Here is an 18,929-nt window from a genome sequence, read left to right on the forward strand (position 1 = left end):
TGAGGGCTTGTGAGATAGCAACAGCTGAAGGACCTTATCACCTTTCTGTCTACCTCACTTCTGCCAGAACACCTTGTCAAGGAACCAGAATAAAAACTAAGTTTTAAAGACTGGGTTATCCCACCAGTGGACACTGACAACCTCAACAAATTCATGACTCCAGCTGAGTCATTTATTCAGCCTCCCATCAGCTGGGACTTATGTTTGACAGTGGTCAACCTTCATGCTACGTACTTCCTCAAGAGCCAGCAGAGAGATGTCCTTACTAAAACAAAGTGTTTCAGAGCTTCATCTGGTCTCCCAAGAGACATTTGGGATGCAGATTTTTGGAAAGGTGTCATATTCGCTCAGCAGCAGCCAGGAAACAAGAGAAACAAGAGAAGGCTTGTTCACTTTGCTGTTTCCAAAGCAGATTTTCTTTCATGCTGTGGGTCAGGATGGAGCTGACCCTATAACGCACCAGAGAAAGCAAACCAGCCAGGGTTATGGGTAGGTCAGGCAGAGTGTGAAGTGATGACTCACACAAAGTCAGGCAAGCAGGGAGTGCCTATAACATAGAAGAAGACTTAGGATGAAGAAGAGGTGGGTGCTGAGCCAGACAGTGTGGGTGCGAGCGGTGAGAACAGCTTCAAGGCCACAACTCCTTCCCTGGACAGAGCGGTGTTGTCCAATGGTTTCAGCAAGGGAGTCGGGAGCAATGCCCCAGCCCAGATCACCACTGATTCACTGCAGCATCATCAGCGGCCTTGTTTCTCAAGTGGAAGTATTTTCCCACTTCCCAGGAAAACTTGTGTGTCTCTTTTCCAAAGGGATTTGAGGTTCTGAAATGAAAGGACATGGTGATTTGTAACAGCCACTTGCTAGTATACCCCCATAAAAAACAGGCACACAAAAGGCATGTCCACGATGGACGTGATAGACTCAGAGGTGGGTATAGGAGGGAGATACTTTTCTCTCCAGATCTGATGTACAACACGCATCCATAGTGAGTTGTCCTCACCATGCAGGGAGGACGTGTGCCCTTCTCCTTCTCGGGGAGGGACAGGACAGTCCCCAGGCAGCTTTCCTCGGCTGCCCTCCCATCCCTGCTCCTGCAGCAGCCAAGGGCCCTGCTGCCTCCGTCCAGGCTGAGTGCTCTGGAGACGACAGAAACAAAGGGTGAGCTCCTCAGGCAGGGAACCAGCAGCAGCAGAGAAAATGAAACAGAAAGGTTTCTGGCGAAAATGTTTATCTAAGGCTTCCACGAGGTGTCAGCAACAGCTATTATTCATCACAGCTGAACAGAGGTGCCTGGAACTGCCCTCCTCCCCTTCACCTAGCCTGTTCTTACGAAAGAAGAACATGTCCCATCTAGAGACTACCAGCAGCTCTGCCTTCTTGTCTCTCCACAGGTCAGCACCCTATGACAAGCCTGTGTCCTCTGTCTAACACAGCAGGGCAGAGGGGTCCCCATGCAAAGCCAGAACCCTAAGGACCAAATTGATACTCTTGTGTATTATCCCTGACCTAAAGAGCTCACCAGCTAAACCAGGATGGTTGAAATGGTGTTACTGCACCCACCCTGCAGACAGGATGCTGGGGGCACAGTGAGACTAAACTGGAGGTCAATGACATACCTTCAGTGGGAGAGGGTCACACAGTGTGTATATTCTATCCCAGTGCCCCTGCTGCAAACCCCTGACTCTCCTCACTCACTACTTTCTCTCTAAATATGTTCAATTTTAGCTAAACGGGACATTAGGCGTTTCTATCTGACCTGTTTATGAAGACCCCAGAGTCAGAGGCTTGAAGCAAAGCAGCAGCTCTGCTGCTCCAGCCCATCATGGGTCTGGGCTGTTGTCCGAACTCTGCTGACCTTTGGTCCTAAGCCTGCTTTTGAGAAAGGAGACTGGTAAATATTCAGAGTCAAACCCGTGCACAAAATCCTCACAAGGACTGGAGTGAACCCCATTTCTTTCAGCTCTTTTCATAAATGAGCGATGCACTATTTGCTCATCTTTTATCTCACAGTCAAAACCAGCGCTAAACATTAACTGTATTCAGTTTGCTCACTGATACTGCCTATTTTCATATTGCTTTTAATTACACCCACAATCACAGCTATTAAGTCAATAGGATCCTGTCCTCAATTTAATGTAAAGATCAGGAAACAATTGACATCTGCTATAAGAAACAGCAGAGCTTTTCCCTTCATCTCGTTATATGGCTGGGTTTCAGTAGTGTTAAGTGGGTTTTCGTTGGTCGCTGGGTGGAGAAACCAAAGGATCAACATCCCGGAGGAGGGGAAGAAAAAAATAGCTCTGAGAGGACACATCACATTACTTAGATATGATCGCACTGATGGAGTAATCTTCACCATGTGCCAAGGAACCTGTGATAAGCCTTCTCATAGTCAGATCAGTAATAAGATCACTTACTTAACTCAAAGTGATTAAAACCAGGCTGGACTGCAAACAAACAAGTCATGTCTGTGGGTCTGTGCATAAAATATATACCATCACAAAAATAAAACTTTTTTGAGATACTGTGTTTTGTCACTATTGCTGGACATGCTATAAGCAATTCTGGGGGCAAAAGCGATACTTTTTCTGCAGTGTAGCCCGCAAACATGCTGCCTTACTACAGGCAGGCTCCTGCTCTGCATGTGACAAATACCTTTTGCAAACAGGGGCCCGCTTCAGGGTTACTCGTCTATTGGTTGTGAGGCCACAAGGACTCAGCACGCTGGTTTTAAGCCAGTGCTGGGGCTGAAAGCATACGCTGGTTGTAGCTGGTCCCCCCACCTCCATAGGAGAGCTTGGCCTGAGAAAAACAGTCCTGCTTCCACACCAAAGATATTAATTTTCTACACAAAGGTCAATTTGGCTTTGCAACTATGCTAATCTCCTGCCTTCAGGCCCAAACACCACTTGGCTTACCCTCGCCCAGGCATGTGTGGAAGATGAGTAGAAAGGGCTGGGCAACCTGGTTTATCACCACGCTGGACATCCAACTCCATGACGGTGTCCCGGTGACGACAAGGAAAGGATTTGGGATTCATGGTCGGGCAGGGCTGTCTCCTGGAGAGGCAGCAGGCAGAGGTGCGGTGGGTACCGCTGCCAGCAGTGGCGGGCGGCGAGGCACAGGCAGGTGGGGCCGCACCAAACACAAAGGAAGGGTTACAGAATTATCTATTTTAAAACCATTTCTTTTGATCCTGCACTTTGGTACAAATTATCCCGTGCCTGCAGTAATAGGATGCAACTGAAAGACGAGTGCTCCAGCAATAGCAGGGAGAGGCGGAAGTGGCTGCCTTTAATGAGTTTTCATCTGGAATCGGACACGAGCGATGAAAGAGGATTTTCTGTGCTGTGGCTGACATCTGAGACGCCAAGAGCTGCGGTGGATCCGCGGGGATCCTCAGATGATGAATCGCTCTGACAAACACTGGATGTAATTCTCTCCCACAAAGCAGTTCAGCGCATGTTAGCCTGATTTCTCTTCCCTGGGACATGGTCACCGAGAGTTTCTGAGTGTGACAGTGCTGTGCAGTGTCCTGCCCGGCTCACCCCCCCCACCTGCATCTCCTCACATGGACCCCTGGGTTCTGGTGTGAGCATCGCATGGCAGGGAAGAAGTCACAGAGCAAACAGAGCACAGTTTAAGCATTATTTCCCTAGCTGAATGGCAGCTCAGAAGAGGCGCAACAAAGCCAGCAGTTGTTCCTCGCTAGCTTTGTTCTCATCAGGGTCAAGGGAGCACTACCAGGGTGCTGTGAGCCCCTTCCCTACTGCTCCCAGCAACTTCCTAGAGGGCTGCAAGGAAGCGGGATGTTTCAGCAGACACATGACAGTCCCCCCTCATGTGCAAGCACACAGGTTATGCTGGGACACATGGAAAGTGTCACTTATTCCAGGAGCAATCATCAGTAGCTGCACTCCTGATGCTGGCTGGGCAGGCTGGAGATCCCTGAGGACAGAGAAACCAGAGCCATCGGCCATGAACATGACAGTGACCGGCATCGCTCGCCTGCAGTCTGATCACACCCTCCTGATCGAGAGGGTGATGGCTGCAAGCAGGGGAGGCCAAACATGGTACAAAAGAGAGAAAAGCTCTGAACTCACTTGGAGGGGGTAAGGACGAAGCTGATCCCATGATTTGCTGTCCCTAAGGAGGCCTTATGAGTGAGATCACAGTAACGACAGCACTTGCATTCACCGTGTGTTACTAGCACATGGCTGTTACCTGTGCACATAGGTTTTAGGGCCAAGGGACTGCAGGCGCCCCAGGGGAAAGTCCCTGGTGCAGGCCTACCAGCTCATCCCCCGCCACGACTATCTCCTTGCTCTCGCATAGCCAAAATCTGACAGGCAACTGTCAGCTGGAAGAGCTGCAAATGTCACTGTCCGGGAGAGAAGCAAGAGCCAGGAGTTGTGCAGCAAGCACGTGTGCGCACACATGCAGGAGCCCACAGCCGCTGCCAGAGCCCCGCGGGGAGGGGGCCCTGCCCGGGCCAGGCAGGGGGTGCGACCCTGCCCGCCCGGGACCCGTGCGCCTGGGGCACTGAGGCTCTGCAGCCTCCTGCGCTCAGGAACCCGAGTGTCCCAAAGACCCAGTCACCATCCCCAGGACCCCACTGACTCAGGACCCTATGTCCCTGGGACCCTGCGCTCTCTGCACCCCATACCCCCAGGACTCCATGTGCCCCTGACCCGCTGTGCCCTAGACCCCATATCGCCAGGACCCATCCCCCTGTGTCGCCAACATCCCCTGCATCCCATGCGCCCGGGACCCCACACTCCCGGGACCCCAGACCCCCAGGACCCCACAGCCGGTACCCAGGGGCTCCCTGCCCCGGGCCCCGCCAGGCCCCGCCCGCCCCGCCGGGACGCGGAGCCGGCAGCCAAGTTTCTTGGAACTTTGCCTCCCGTGACGCACACGATGGTGCAGGGCCCCGTCCTCTCGGCGCAGCCAATGGGCGCCCGGGGGAGACGGGGCGGCGGCCAATCGGCAGCGGCTGGACAGTTCCCCGGTCCTGACCGACCTTCACCGCCCGGGCCGGGGGGTGGGGATAAAAGAGCCCGGCGGCGGCGCGCGCTCCCGCTCCCGCCTCCACTGCGGCTGCGGCGGCTCCGGGCAGCGGCACCGCGGGGACGGCGGAGAGGTGAGCGCCGGGCGGCCGGCGGGCCGGGAGCGGGCCGGGAGCGGGCCGGGAGCGGGCCGGGAGCGGGGCACGTCCCGTGCACCGGGAGGGGCGGGTTGCCGTGCGGCGGAGGGGAGGGGTTGCCATGCACCGGGTTCCCCCGCACCGGGACACGGACGTCCTGTGCACTGAGTGGAGGCCGTTCCTCTGTACCAGGTTCTCTTGTACCGGCGATATGAGCGTCCTGTGCACCGAGGGGAGGCGGGTCCCGTGCACCGAGTTCCCGTGCACTGGGGAGAAGGGGTTCCCGTGCACCGAGTGGAGGCGGTTCCTGTGCACCGCGGGGAGGGAGCTGCAGCGCACCGGGATATGGGTGTCCCCTGCACCGGGGCTGTTGTCTGTTGCAGCGGGGCCGTCGCGGCTCGCTCACTCTCCCCGCACCGGCGGCGGGTGCAGCCCGGGGGAGCCGCGGCCGCACGGCACTGACCGCCCTTCCCACTCCCGCAGGTCCGGACCCGATGCGGCCTTTGCGCGCCGGGGTGGGAGGCAGCCCCCGGAGGAGCCCGCCCGCCCGCCATGCCCTGGAGCGTCCGGTGGGTCGGCGGCCGCGGCGCCCAGTCCCAGAAGCACTGCAAGAAATCCTCCTTCGCCTTCTACCAGGCGGTGAGGGACCTGCTGCCCGTCTGGTTCCTGGAGGACATGCGGACCATGGAGGTCTTCCACTGGGAGGACGGGGGCAAGGTGAGCGTGTACTCGCCCTCGGAGGCCCTGCTCTACGCGCTGGTGCACGACCACCAGCCCTACGCCCGGCACCTGCTCACTAAGTTCCCCCAGAGCGCCTTGGCTGTGCCCAGCCAAAGCTTCAGCTGCTGCCAGTCCTCAGCCCCACACCTGGCCATGGCCGTCCGCTACAACCGGGTCCGCATCCTCTTCCGAATCCTCAAGGCCATCCAAGCCTTCCCGCCCAGTGACAGAGCTGGCCACCTGGACCGCCGGGGCTGTAGCCGCGTGGAGGGCGGCAAGACGGCATTGCACGTGGCCTGCGAGCTGGTGCGACCCGAGTGCTTGCTCCTGCTGCTCGGGCACGGCGCATCGCCCTGCTTGCAGGACAGTGCGGGGAACACCCCCTTAGACACCTTGCTGCAGCAGATCGCCCACACGCCGGCAGCCAACATGCGTGCCAAGCTCCTCTGCCTCGACTGCCTCTTCTTCTTCGTGCCTCAGGACCTCCAGTTCACAATGAAACAGCAACTGTTGGACAACCGGCAGCGGTGGCAGGACCTCCTGGGGGAGAACAGGCTCCAGTGCCTGCTGGGCTTAGCTCCCCCATCGCTGTTTGTCGGAGCCATGCGTGTCTTGATCAGGACCATTTCACCTGAGCATTTCCCAGAGGCTTTGGACAATTTGCCTCTGCCTCATTTTCTAAAGCCTTTGGACTTGAAACTGGAGAGCTAGAGGGGTGGCACGAGAGCCTCCTGCTCACCTGACAGAAATAGACTTGTGCTAAAAATGTATCTGTATATGAAGCTGCTAATGCAGCAGCCAAGTATCTGTTTTAATTAGGACTGTATTTTTTAAAATAATTGTATCTGGCACTTTACAATATATTTTATTTAAAGATCCTTGCAGTGAGGTGAGGTCTGCACTGCATTTTATAAAACCATGTACGAATGAGGGTACGTAGGAGAATATATTTGTAAATACATCTAAATAAAACAGTGGCAGATGTGATCAAAATACAAATCAAGTGACTGAAAACTCTGAGGTGGCATGTGCCTTGAAACAGTGTGGATGGGGAGGGAGAGTCTCTCTTCGTTAGGATTTCCCTGTTACATAAGCCTCACGGTGCTGGAACAGGATGACTCCTTTTTTACAGCTCTCCTAATACATCTTGGCAGGGATGCGGGTTTTTTTTAAAGGCACAGATGAAAACTTCCTCATCTTGTACACAAGACCAAAGAGAAGCCAGATACAATTAAAACTTCCCTAAATAAGGCCGGCAGGGATGCACAGCTGAATAAAATACATTTTTAAAATGTACATAAATAACAGTTGGTTTCTTTGCAAAGTTCTCTCTGTTCTTCTGGGAGAGCCAAGGTGTCAGGCAGGAGCAGAAGGATGCACATCCATCCCCCTGTCCAGAGATGATCCTGCCCAGGCAGGGATGGACCCGGCCGCCCCTCTGATGGGAGGAGGGTGACACAGAGCAGGACCAGCCTCCTTGTGCCTGCCCTCTGCTCTGCCCAGGGGGATTGATGGAGGTGTGGCAATGGCCCAGGACCCTAGAGCAGCTGTTGTTGGTTGATCCTGGCTGCTCCACTGCCAATTCCCAGCAGAATATGATGGCTCAGGTTCAGTTGAGAGAGCTGTGCCAGGCTTGGTGTCCAATCTTGGTACCAGAGGAGTAGCTTACATCATAGAATCATAGAATGTCCTGAATTGGAAGGGACTCACAAGGATCATTGAGTCCAACTCCTGTCCCTGCGTATGACAACCCCACAATTCACACCATGTGTCTGAGGGCATTGTCCAGTGTCTCCTTGAACACTGTCAGGCTTGGGGCTGTGACACCTCCCTGGGGAGCCTGTTCCAGTGCTCCTGCACCCTCTTCCTCAAGTCTAAATTAAACCTCCCCTGGCACATCTTCCTGCCATTCCCTCGGGTTCTGTCGTTGGTCAGAGAAGAGATGAGTGCCTACCCTTCCTCCTCCCCTTGTGATGAAGCTGTAGACCACAATAAGGTCTCCCCTCAGTCTCCTCCAGGCTGAACAGCCAGACTTCCCCCAGATATCCCTTCGGAGATGTTCCAAGGTACACAAAACATCTTCATGTCCGCCCCAGCTCAAAAAGCCCTTTGGGGGCAGTGTCCTGCTTTCAACACTTGTGTTTAGACACTTCAAAGTCCTGAGCAAAGGGTACAGCTTCAGCAATTTGCTCTGCAACCTTTACAGCATTCTGAGCAGTCACGCTGCCAATTTCCCTGTAAAACTGGCACTGCCCCTGTCTGCTCTGCAGGGCGAGAGCTGCACCAGCTCAGCCAGCATCACCACCGCAGAAACAGCCACAGCGCTGTAGCTTTGCCTCTGTTGTTACACACTGTCAGTGAACCTGTAGGGTTTGGTTTCAGTGCTCAACTGCATAGCCAGGGAGCTATTTGCTACTTGATCTGTTTCAGCACTGTTGTTCTCTTTGGGGTCACCAAGGAACCGATGCGTTCAGAGAGAGAAGGCCACATTCAAGGCACACATTTCTTTATTCGTGAATTAATTTTGGTTAGGAAAAAAACCCCACAGAATGCGGCACTATAAGCTGTTCATGCTTCAGCAGAACAGAGTGGTATTTCATCTAAAATAATCTCCATACTGCATGCACAATAGAAGATAAGCCATACTTCTGAAATTCAAGATGCAACAGAAAGAAGATTGCTATTCTTAGACTGATGGCACCAAGAATGTTTCCTAGAAGATGAAATGTTCCTTTTTCTCAAGCAACCAAGCTGATACGTGCTTAAAATAATTACCATGGGAAATTTAGATCCCTTGCTAGAAAGCATGGAACAACTAACTGTTCTCTTCAGCTACCTTGTTGATAATAAATTACAGAAATCCAAAGAACTAATCCCTCACTTAGATGCTTAATTAGAAAAAAAATTAAAAATCTGTGTTGCTACATTCTTAGAGTACATTTTTCCCATTGATTCTGTAATAATGGTGTGGAACCATCTTCCAAAACAGACAAGAAGTAAAGCAGTCAGGTCCAACTTGCACATGGAAAAGTGTCTTGAGGTGAAGGAAGAGGCAGAGCTGGTGGTGGAAGGAAAGTTTGCTCAGCCTTGCTGACAGAGACATAATGATATTCAGCAGTGGAGAGCTGGTCAGTTGAACTGAGTGCTGGAAGATGCTCCAGCTCCCAAGCTGTGAGGCTAATTACACATTGGAACAACATGACAGGCTGGGCAGGACATCCTATACTTTACAATGAGCCTGTTAACAAAAAAAGAATTCAAGGCCAGAGCTGCCCCTGTGATTCTTCCCTTCTTCTCTGGTAATTCACTGTAGCAAACAGAAAGGGTCCCCTCAATGTGTTGTGACGGGTCCAAATTCAGGTAACTGCTGTGCCTCTCTTGTTACCCTGGGACAGAAATCAAGCCTATTGCTGAACACATGCTGGGATCACTGACAAACCTCGCTACGTGTGGCTTGTTGATGTGTCTGGGATGCTTCATCTGGAGAGGCTGAGAGGAACTGTGGGCAAACTACACAGATCACTCACCCAACTGGGTCCAGGCTTGTTTTTCAAACAGTGTCACAGCTTGGAAAAACACTGGGGCTTCTTGGCTTTGGAAACAGAAGTCCTTTGTTTATAGACCAAGCAATCGTGGCATCAGCTTTCCTCAGACTGACGTGCCAGCATGTCTCTCTGTCCTCTGCCACCTTCAGAGCACAGTGGAGCACAAGCTCCACAGCATTCTCCGTCTCTTGGCGAAGGCTGCCAGCAAAAATGCCAGTTAGTGCCAGTTGAAACACCATTGCCAAGCTTAATAAAGCAAACATGGACAGTCATTATGTCTCTGCAGAAGAGGACTGCCAGTGCTAGTCAGGGAGCCGGCCACAAAGGTGTGGGAAAGAAGATTCACCAAGTCCTGACCCCATGAGGGCACAGGGGTAAGGATATATACTTAAAAGCTTCTGTCTTACCTGCACATAGGTTAATCTAGACACACAGGCAAATTACTCATCTGTAGGAAATACTTTCAAAAGCATATAAGGCAGCATTCCTGAAAAGCTTAGTTACAGCCAGCTTTTCTAAAAAACTACTTCCTATCATGAAACAGTGATGAATATTTCCCATGTATATCTCAAGCACTTTCAAAACAAAGTATTCATATACTACCCACCTTTTAGTACAAAGTGCGTTTATTTGCAGGTAAAAAAGGCCTGAAACACTTTCATTTGGAAAGCAAGGGGAGAGATGAAGTACTGGGTTACTTTTATTTTTGACTCTCTGCAAATGACTCCTCGCAAAGTTCAGCCTGTCTAGAGTCTGCTGAACAAGCTGAAGTCTATTGTAAATTTGAGTAACTCATTTAAAAGATGCATTTGGGATCTTTAAGGCTTACTTTACCCACAATATTAAGTAGTTCAAGAATTTAAACTGACGTGAACACAAAATTAAGTGGTTTAAATAGTCTAAAAAATCCTTTACTGTAACATTTGTCTCAGTCCTGCTCTCTGACTTAGTGTCCTGGCATAAAAAATGCATCCTTGTTCTCACCCTGGTCACAGCATCACCAGAGGTGAGCATCTTAAATTTAGCAGAAGACGCAGGTATTAATTACACTTGAAAAATCACTCCCTTCGCAAAGATGTATAGATATGGAATATCAAGCCTAACATCAGTTTAACACTCGGCATCACACAAAGAACATCTGCTGCAAACAGGTAAAGGTTTCATACAGCTTTAGAGGGAGAGGAAAAGGGCTGTTAATGAACAGGCTCCTCTGTGCCGACAAGTCTTGCAAACTGAACCAAACAGGGAAGCATTAAGTAAAGGCGAAAAAGAAGCAGGAAACTGCCAAGAGCAAGACCTGCTGGGAGAGGTATGGCTGCAATTATAGACTGGATTGAAAATCAAGTTGAAAATATCAAGGACAAAGATCCAGCACAGAGGCATGGAAAGACAGAGACTAGAAATGGGCCAGGGTGCCAGGTTTGTTTCCTAATCTTTATTTGCCCTATGTCTGGTGTTCAAATCATTTGGGTTTCTGACTTGCAATATAACAAATCTATTGAATCAGCACATCATTGTGCATTGCATCACCTCATCTTCAGATCAATGCTCCCAACTGGACAAACAAAGCACCCATGCCATGCACTTAATATTTAAACAGTACTCTAAATCTGTGCAAACCAACTTTTATAACACCTGTGTTAATGACAGGTGATCACTGGTTGCTGTCAGCAGCTGTCTGAGGTGAGTTCACCATTAATCCCCAGCCTGGCTTCAGTGGTCTCTCCTTCACCTACAATATGTGAAAAAGAAACTCTGCCTATTACTTGCTCAGACCACATCAAACTGTCCTCTGTTATCACACACAAGAATCACATCTATGGTGTCGCAAGGCTGCTGCTTGCACTGATTTACTCCTCCTCACATGTGTAGCACAAGAACGGAAGGTGCAGAACTCTCTTGCAAAACAACTCATCAGTCATAGCAGAAAACAGAAATACAGTTTGCAAAAACATCAGAGCGCCCTCACTGCTGCTAAAAGAAATGGATCCAAGTGCAGCTGGGATAAAAAGGTTCTCCCTACTTGCTCTGATGACCTCTGAAAGGAACGGTATCTCTTCGCCCAGTGTGTTAGTTGATAAATGGAAAGACTACGTGAATCAACAAAGCAAATCTTTAGAAGCCTCGAAAGATGAGAAACACTTCACATTTAGGAATTTTTGCTAAAGTCAGAGTAGTCTAGTCATCTGGTCTAAATTGTGTATGACACAGGTCAGCAATTCCCATGTTGGGCCTATCACAGCTGACTGATTTGCAGCATGTGCTTTAAGTCTAGCTTTATTTTATAGTTTTTTGAACACTGGAGCATCCAAGGCTCTCTGAGGAACTTGTGGCCGAGTCAAGCAAAGGTCCCATCCAGATCAGCTCAATCTCTCACCTATCCCTAAATCACAAAACATCCCCGGTCGCCAGCCCTGCCTCCTTCTTCTGTAGGAAAAATTAATCACTTGCTAATGCAAACACGAGAATTGACCAGAATGGATCAGAGTCAGCAAGGAGAGAAGCAGAGACCCACTTCAGAGAAGCAGGCAAGGCAGAAAGGGGCTTTGATCTGTCCCATGCTCAGACTTCAGCTCTGCAAGCAAGCTTTCAGCAAGAGGCTGAGCCAGTAAGACAGGGCCCTGGGTGAGCTCCAGTCACACCAGGCCTTGTAAGGTTAAGTTCCCTGTATTGTGAGTCTAATGGGAAACACAGGGCAAATCAACTCTTCTCCTTCAGGAAATCATATTAGGCCCCAAAAGTTCAATTCCCAAATTCAGGCCTAATGCATCCCACATTTTGAGCCATGGCAAGATGCCTGTATGCCTGGGATATGAGGCTCACGGTCTCCCCTTCCCTGCCCTCCCCACCTATGGCAAACAGGAGGCTCCATGGATCTCAACAGGGAGGCGACCGAGGAGCCAGGGCCAGCCAAGCCCTTCCCTTAGGCTCCTCTGTGGAAAGCAATGGAAGGAGGCCAAGGGAAGAGAGAGGCTTCCAGGCAGAAAGCACTTGGCTGCATGCCTCAGCCAGGACAGGGAGCAGCTTCCAGCTCCCAGGAGGACAGACAGCATCGTCCCTGCCCTCATCCTCCCGCCTGCACTCCCCGCTGCCTGGCTCCTCAATTCCTGCCCCCTTCACCGCCTGCGCTTCAGCTCCTCTCCCATAGCCTCACGGTTTTCGGGGGAAATGCCTGTCCTTCCACCTCCCGCCCACACACCAGTGATCAGGCAGCGTCCGCAGACCCTGACTTTGTTGGGAAGACTGGGAAGTCCCATCTTCTCTCTCAGCTAACAAAGCTCTCCTGCCCAAAATTGTCCCTCTGCTCCTTTGTTCCAGCCCTGGTGGTAATAACCATTTGGATGCAAGGGTGGTTTTTTGGCATCATGCTCTTAATATTTAGGCTTCATTTTACAATCATTAGGGTTCTTTTTAATGGTGCAAGTAAATTATAGTAAACACATTATCCTACATCACATTCATATTTTTAATGTGGTGTCATTTCCCTGACAACGTTTGAGGCAGCATTTTACAGCAAAGTCTAAAAGGATAAGCAATTTCTAACTCACAGTAAGAGAGAGAATGAAGTCCCTTGAGGAGCTGAGTTTTTGAACATCCTTTCCTCCAAAACCATCTGCTAGTGCTCTCCCGCTCTCTCCCACTCCTGCAATAAGGAAAGCTATTGATGGTTAGTGACTCAAAGCAACAAGACAGAAGGATGCAGACTCTCAAACTGACTTCAGTCCATTGCTAGTGACATGTACAGACAGGACAATGGTCAACGCCAGGCTGGACTAAAGTCCAGCCAGTGGAGGTGAACTGACTGCTTGTCCACCACTTCTGTGAGGAGAGGGGCATGTTGCGTCTTTCACTGCTGGGACATGGGACCTTAAGGGCCACAGAGCTGAGGAAAACTACTGAGAGCACCATAGGGTCATGGCCATCTGACGAAGAGCCATCACAGAGCTCTCGGCACTAACAAGGGGAAACACGTGCCAGCAGTAAGAGCGTGGCACTCCCTCAGGTTTGCCTCCTGCTTCAGATGTCCAAGGTCTGACTCAGCTTTGCTGCCACCTCATCTTCCCTGCCAGGAGCAGCGCAAGGGCTGTGGTTAGACCGAGAACGCCCTGGCAGAAAAACACCCTCTGAGACAGCCCTGAGGTGAGAGCTGCCGAGAGGCAGACCAGGTGAGTCACTCACTGAGTCACTCACTCACTGGGCAGAATATTCTGCAAGAAAAACCAGGCTGTTTCCTTCAGAGAAATGCCAGCTGCACAACCAAGGCATTGTATGTATCACCCAGGTCGCCTTCACTATTCAGTGGTGGTGGAGCTCTGTACAACGTGCTGGCCAGAGATGCCCAGTTCACATTCAGGAACATCATCCCAACCTTCTTGATAGATCAGTGACCTATCACCCCATCAGCCAGGGCATGGTACCAAGCTCTACGTGAAAGACTCAAGGCGTATCTCCTAATAACCCTTTACCCAGCCAGTCTGATCTCTCAGGAGACTATGGCTTCTCCTGAGGGTCATCACCCTGGACTGGGTGTGCAGTAGGAGACACTCCACCCTCCATTCCTTTTCTGAAGAATAAAGCCCTTACCCTCAGCACAGCCTGTCCTGAGACTCCTGTCTGCCACTGGCCCCTTCCAGCACTGCCTACACCCCTGTTCTTCAGGTGCAGAGGAAGCACCACCAGCATGGTGATGGGCAAAGAGCACAGCCCCCATCCGAGCTACCCTTCACTGCTCAAGAGACTTGGTAAGTCTTGGCTCCCCAGGGAGATCAGGCCCCTGGGGAAGCACAGAGTAGGTGGGACCTGGAGAGGACAGCACAGCCAGGCAGACAGTGGGGCCAAGCACCAGAACATTTGTATCGTGAAAGCTGTGAGAATTTGAGGTCCTAAGTCTTTGATACCACATGGTATCAGCTCTGCTTACATACGTGCTTAGACATGTCTGTGGTACTGACGCACTGCCCACATGATGAACAGCAAATCACATCTCCTTCCCTTACCAGTTTAGAGTGACACAGAGCAGTCACAATCCCAGCTTTCTGAGCTGGAGCTTTTTCTCCAGTGGTAACAGCAAATATTCTTATCAACAGAGGTCTCTGGCTCAGTATTGCCCTGCAGTGGCCACAGCAGTGGCCTTTAACTCCAAGTCTCACAGGCACTCACTCAACACAAGCCAGCTAGCAGCAGACCTTGTCTTGCAAAGGTCCACACTGCACCTGCAAACAGCATTTGTGCTTGTACAAGCCAGGGCAAATCAGGCAAATGTTCCTCTCTGCTGCACAGCTAAGCTCACCAGGGCCAAAACCAGAACCACAATCACCTATGCTCTGCTCAAACTGCAGGGCTGATGTGTTCCCATCCTCTTTCCACTTTTGCTGAAATGATGGCAGGGAAAAATAGAGGGGGGACCAAATTGCTTCGCTGCCCCTGATAGTGAGGGAGTAGTTTTCCAGGCTAGAGCCAGGCAGAAAAGGGCAGGAGTAACACAGAGCTTGGCTCTGCCCACCACCAACTCAGAAGGAAAAGCTCTGCTTAGCAAATGCTTTGCCTTTTTGAGGGTGCTAAGCACCACTGAGCACTCACTTTGGGAGGTGACAATTCCCAGCTGGTAGTCTGGATTTGCATCTATTCACCTTTTTGGCATATGCAGTTCATGCATGGAGAAGTGGCACTGTACTGTACCAAGCCACGGATACCGAGCTGGGAGGGTATTCGGAAGTCTTTTGTTCCAGAATCAAAAGAAGCCTTTCCTGCCTCCTGCTTGTGATTTGATGCTTTAGAAACTGGTTGCTCAGATACCAAACAAATCTTGTGTAGAGTCCCTGCTAAAATAAAAGCATAGAAATTTATGCAACCAAATCCCTGCTTTGGACTGGGACCTTATCAGGCCCTATTCACTAATTAGGCTACACTGAAGCTTTACGCAGATCCAAACCTGACACTGATGCAGCTGACTCTGTAGGAGACACCCTTCCTAATGTGACACATACCCAAACATGCTATTTTAATGGAATGTTGACTACAAGTGGCCTTGATGATCCAGGCATTAAATACAGTGTGGCAGAAAGATATGTGTCCTACCTCTCTCTATGGGTTGGTGTCTGTGAAGAAAAAAGCCAATTTGGCTATGCGAGCCGATGGCTTTCAGCTCAGTTGGCAAAAGGGCTGCGTGCACTGTAAGGGCAAGTCTTGAGCTCAGAGCCTACAGAGAACCTCTATTCATTGTGGTATCAAAACTTGAAACTCTAGCACAACAATCATGGTATTATTGCCCACCTTTCTAGTTCCCCCACCTCTGCAATGGGAAAACTTAACTCTTCATTGGTTTGTTGCTCACTTTTCTATTACTGTAAGGTGTACTTGCTCTGACCATCATGGTACCCTCAACCCCACACTCTCACTGTAAAACTCCAAGCTTGATACCCAGCTGAACTTGTGGTTAGCGAGGGTCACCCCACCCTGCTCACCACTCAGGTTTACTCCTTTCCTAGCAGCATTTGGAAACTACTCCTGAGCACAGCAAGTCTGTCAGCAGCAAACCTTCATCTCCTTCTTATTGCCTGCCCTCCTTCCTCATCTGCCTACAGGTGCAGACAAGCCAGCTGCTCATCTCTTTGGAAAGTGCTGTTACCACAAGAAAACATGGAGAAATGCATGACATGGCTGGCATTGTTGAAAAACTGAAAGGTTAAAAAAAGGGTTAGTCCACACAGATCAGACCTATTGAAGACAAAGGCTGACACTAAATGTGAACATCCACTTGTAAAGAGAGAACTTCTGAGAAGAAAGATTATTGAAACCAGCACCCAGAGTTTGACAAAAATGGATTTACTACACAAGTCTAACAATTTTTTTTAATAAATCTGCCATATGGTTGTAATGTCAAATCATCAGTGGTCAAATGAATCCCTCTCATCTTACCCGCTTGATGTACTGATTCTGAAAACCAAACCAACCAAGCCCCTCTTATGTTACATCTGTTACAGGTGATGCTACATGTATTAGTAGCCAGCTGGTTGCTTTTGTGCTTCCTCTACAATAAAGAGCTCTGTTCTCACACGGGCCATCAATAGACCCCGAATGTTCTCACAATAAACCAAAATAGCTGTAGGACTGATTTGCAGAAATGCTGAGTGTTCACAGCACCAACTGACATTAATTGAAGATGCACGTGTTCTGCACCTTCAAAAGCCCCGACCTTCTGCTAATGCCATTCAGATCTACCATAGAGAACACAAAAGGAGGTAAGAGTACTCAAAGTGAGAAGAAGGTGATACCACCTACATAAAAGGATCACGCAAAGCAACAAAACATTAAATGGCTCTGACAGATGTTCTCATCCTTTATGTCATTACAGGGATTGTTCCCTTTGTCCAGTCTTAAATGCTTCATAGAAAGGGACTGCCAGCACCTCCTGACAACTGCACAACCTCATTTCCATCCTGTGGAAATGCTTCCTGCTATTAAGCCTGATTCTCCTTTCCTCATTCTTCTTTCATAGGTCAGAATTATTCTCTTCAGCATTCCCTGAAACCATCATCTTACCTCTGCTCAGCCTACCAACCATGGATTAAAGCAGGTATTCTTTAAAGACTCTTCGGCTTTTATTCCTGCCCCTCTCCCCAGGTCATTATCTCTGCTCACTTCATTATTAATGCTGGTTTTCTCAGAACTTATTTTCTGAAATTCAGGTGCTTCCAGCTGTTTGTAGTAACCTAGATGTGAACACATCAATATCAGAGCTGTACTACGCAAAACAAAAGAGCTTCACCCCGAACCAGGACAAAACCTACAAATATCACAGAAAACCTGCTCCGCAGGTCCCCCTGTGACTTGAGTACATTTCAAAAACATACACTCCTGTTTCCCAACCAGTGGCACAGAGTGGCTTCCAGCGACACTCCTTACTTATCTGGACCACAGCAGAAACACTGGGATAAAGAAACAAAACAAAAAAACTGGTTCCTTCCCTAATTGTCATCCACGTAAAAACTTTATGAGTCACTGCTAAGGAAGAAAGACACTCAGTATGTGGCTATCACTTCATACAAAGTAGATGCATTTATTTTGCAAAATCACTTGCCTGGGATGGCTTCCAAAAACATCCTTTACTTGGCTGAACAGAAGCAGAGTTGCCTCTGGAGATGTCATATGGCAAAGCTTTAGATCCTCCTAACAGTATTCCTGAAACCATATCCAGATCCATTGTAGTGAAAGCTCTGACATGGATTTATATAGGACTAAATATGAAAGACAAGCGTTCCATATTCCCTACTTGCCTGGCTGTATTTTCACAAAATAATTTTTAAAAAATAATAATTTATTTATTTTTCTAGTCACTGTGGTGTTGTTATAACTGTTACCGGTATTTCTTCAGCTTAACATGACAACTGGATTCAGATATTGTAAATCCACCATCGGGAAGACAGCTAAATATAAGCCAAGAGATTAATGATTCCGATGCTAATAAACATAAATAAACTCATTTTCAACAGTTGTCAGATTATTCTTTTTGGGAAAGCAAGAATATGTGCACATCACTGCAGCATCATTTCTGGAACAGTGATTCTCAAGCCATGGTCCATCAGATACTGACAAGCGAACCACGTATGGTTTATAGAAATTTAGAACTTCTGCAGTGCTTTTTATTAAAAGTTTGATGGTAAAACTGCAGGAACATCTGCAAGGAAGTTTCAGTGGTGACCCAGGCCAACCCACTCAAGAATCTGGGGAATCACTACTTTATATTTACCCAGTCCGCACAAGTTGGTACTTGTAAAACTAACAGAGATCAACAATGAAAGATGAGAATCTTGAATGCAGAAACCAAATAGGATATTGATATGCAAATGATCTGAGAACACAGAGACAGGTCTAATTGTTGGGTCTGTTAGACACTGGATTTCAAAAATATCCGGCTCAAGCTGAAAGTCACTGTGACCCATTTCTACCCTCAAAAAACTGCAGATGGCACATACAACAAGAGCTGTGCTGCTCCACACAACATTAACTTTTTAAACGAAAAACTGCATGAAATTTGATGAAATTCAGCATGAAGAGAACATAAAGGAAGTTTCAATTGTCACAATTAATAAAGTAAGTAATTTATGTCAGTGTTACGCTGACGTATTCCACCTCGGCTGGCTTTAGGAACTCTGAGCAGAGAACCCTAGACCTAAAGCAAGAATCTTTGGAGACAAACCTAAGAAATCCACAAAAGATTATTATTATCCACCATGGAAGCTGGCAAAACTCACACATGTAGACCATGAGCCTGCCTGTGCTGCCCAGAACAAATGTGCTATGGGAGACACTGAAGTCCAGCCCTTAGCAGGTCAGTCCTGCAGAGCCAATATTCTTCTCCAGGACTCTGAGCCTGACACTAACACAGATGCCAGCCTGCTCCTAAAACTGGCTTTGAGAAATCACTGGACATATGATTGCGAAACGTAGGGATTGAATGAAGCATGGCCTTTTAAGTGAAAGCTGAGCCCACCTTGCTCAGTAGCTTTGAAACTCAT

The 18,929-nt window shown here is 49.2% G+C and overlaps 2 protein-coding genes across 3 annotated transcripts in view; one reads left to right on the plus strand and one right to left on the minus strand.

The window, feature by feature from the left end:
* The first annotated feature begins 5,059 nt into the window (after positions 1 to 5,059).
* On the plus strand, positions 5,060 to 7,115 carry ANKRD9 (ankyrin repeat domain 9). Its single transcript, XM_080346030.1, has 2 exons — positions 5,060 to 5,143; positions 5,630 to 7,115. The coding sequence occupies exon 2, from the start codon at positions 5,699 to 5,701 to the stop codon at positions 6,575 to 6,577; it is 879 nt and encodes a 292-aa protein (XP_080202156.1). The 5' UTR covers positions 5,060 to 5,143; positions 5,630 to 5,698; the 3' UTR covers positions 6,578 to 7,115.
* A 1,797-nt stretch (positions 7,116 to 8,912) lies between these two features.
* The window catches only part of TECPR2 (tectonin beta-propeller repeat containing 2), a 60,778-nt gene continuing 50,761 nt past the window's right edge, over positions 8,913 to 18,929 (minus strand). The window contains exon 23 of one of the 2 annotated variants that reach the window (XR_013922147.1): positions 8,913 to 9,609. The gene's annotated coding sequence lies outside the window, so the exon portion shown is untranslated. Of the gene's footprint in view, positions 9,610 to 15,169; positions 15,234 to 18,929 lie in introns of those variants that run through there. The other variant, XR_013922148.1, reaches the window with a different exon arrangement.

This window comes from Nesoenas mayeri (genome assembly GCF_963082525.1).
Source record: "Nesoenas mayeri genome assembly, chromosome: 5".
NCBI lineage: Eukaryota > Metazoa > Chordata > Aves > Columbiformes > Columbidae > Nesoenas > Nesoenas mayeri.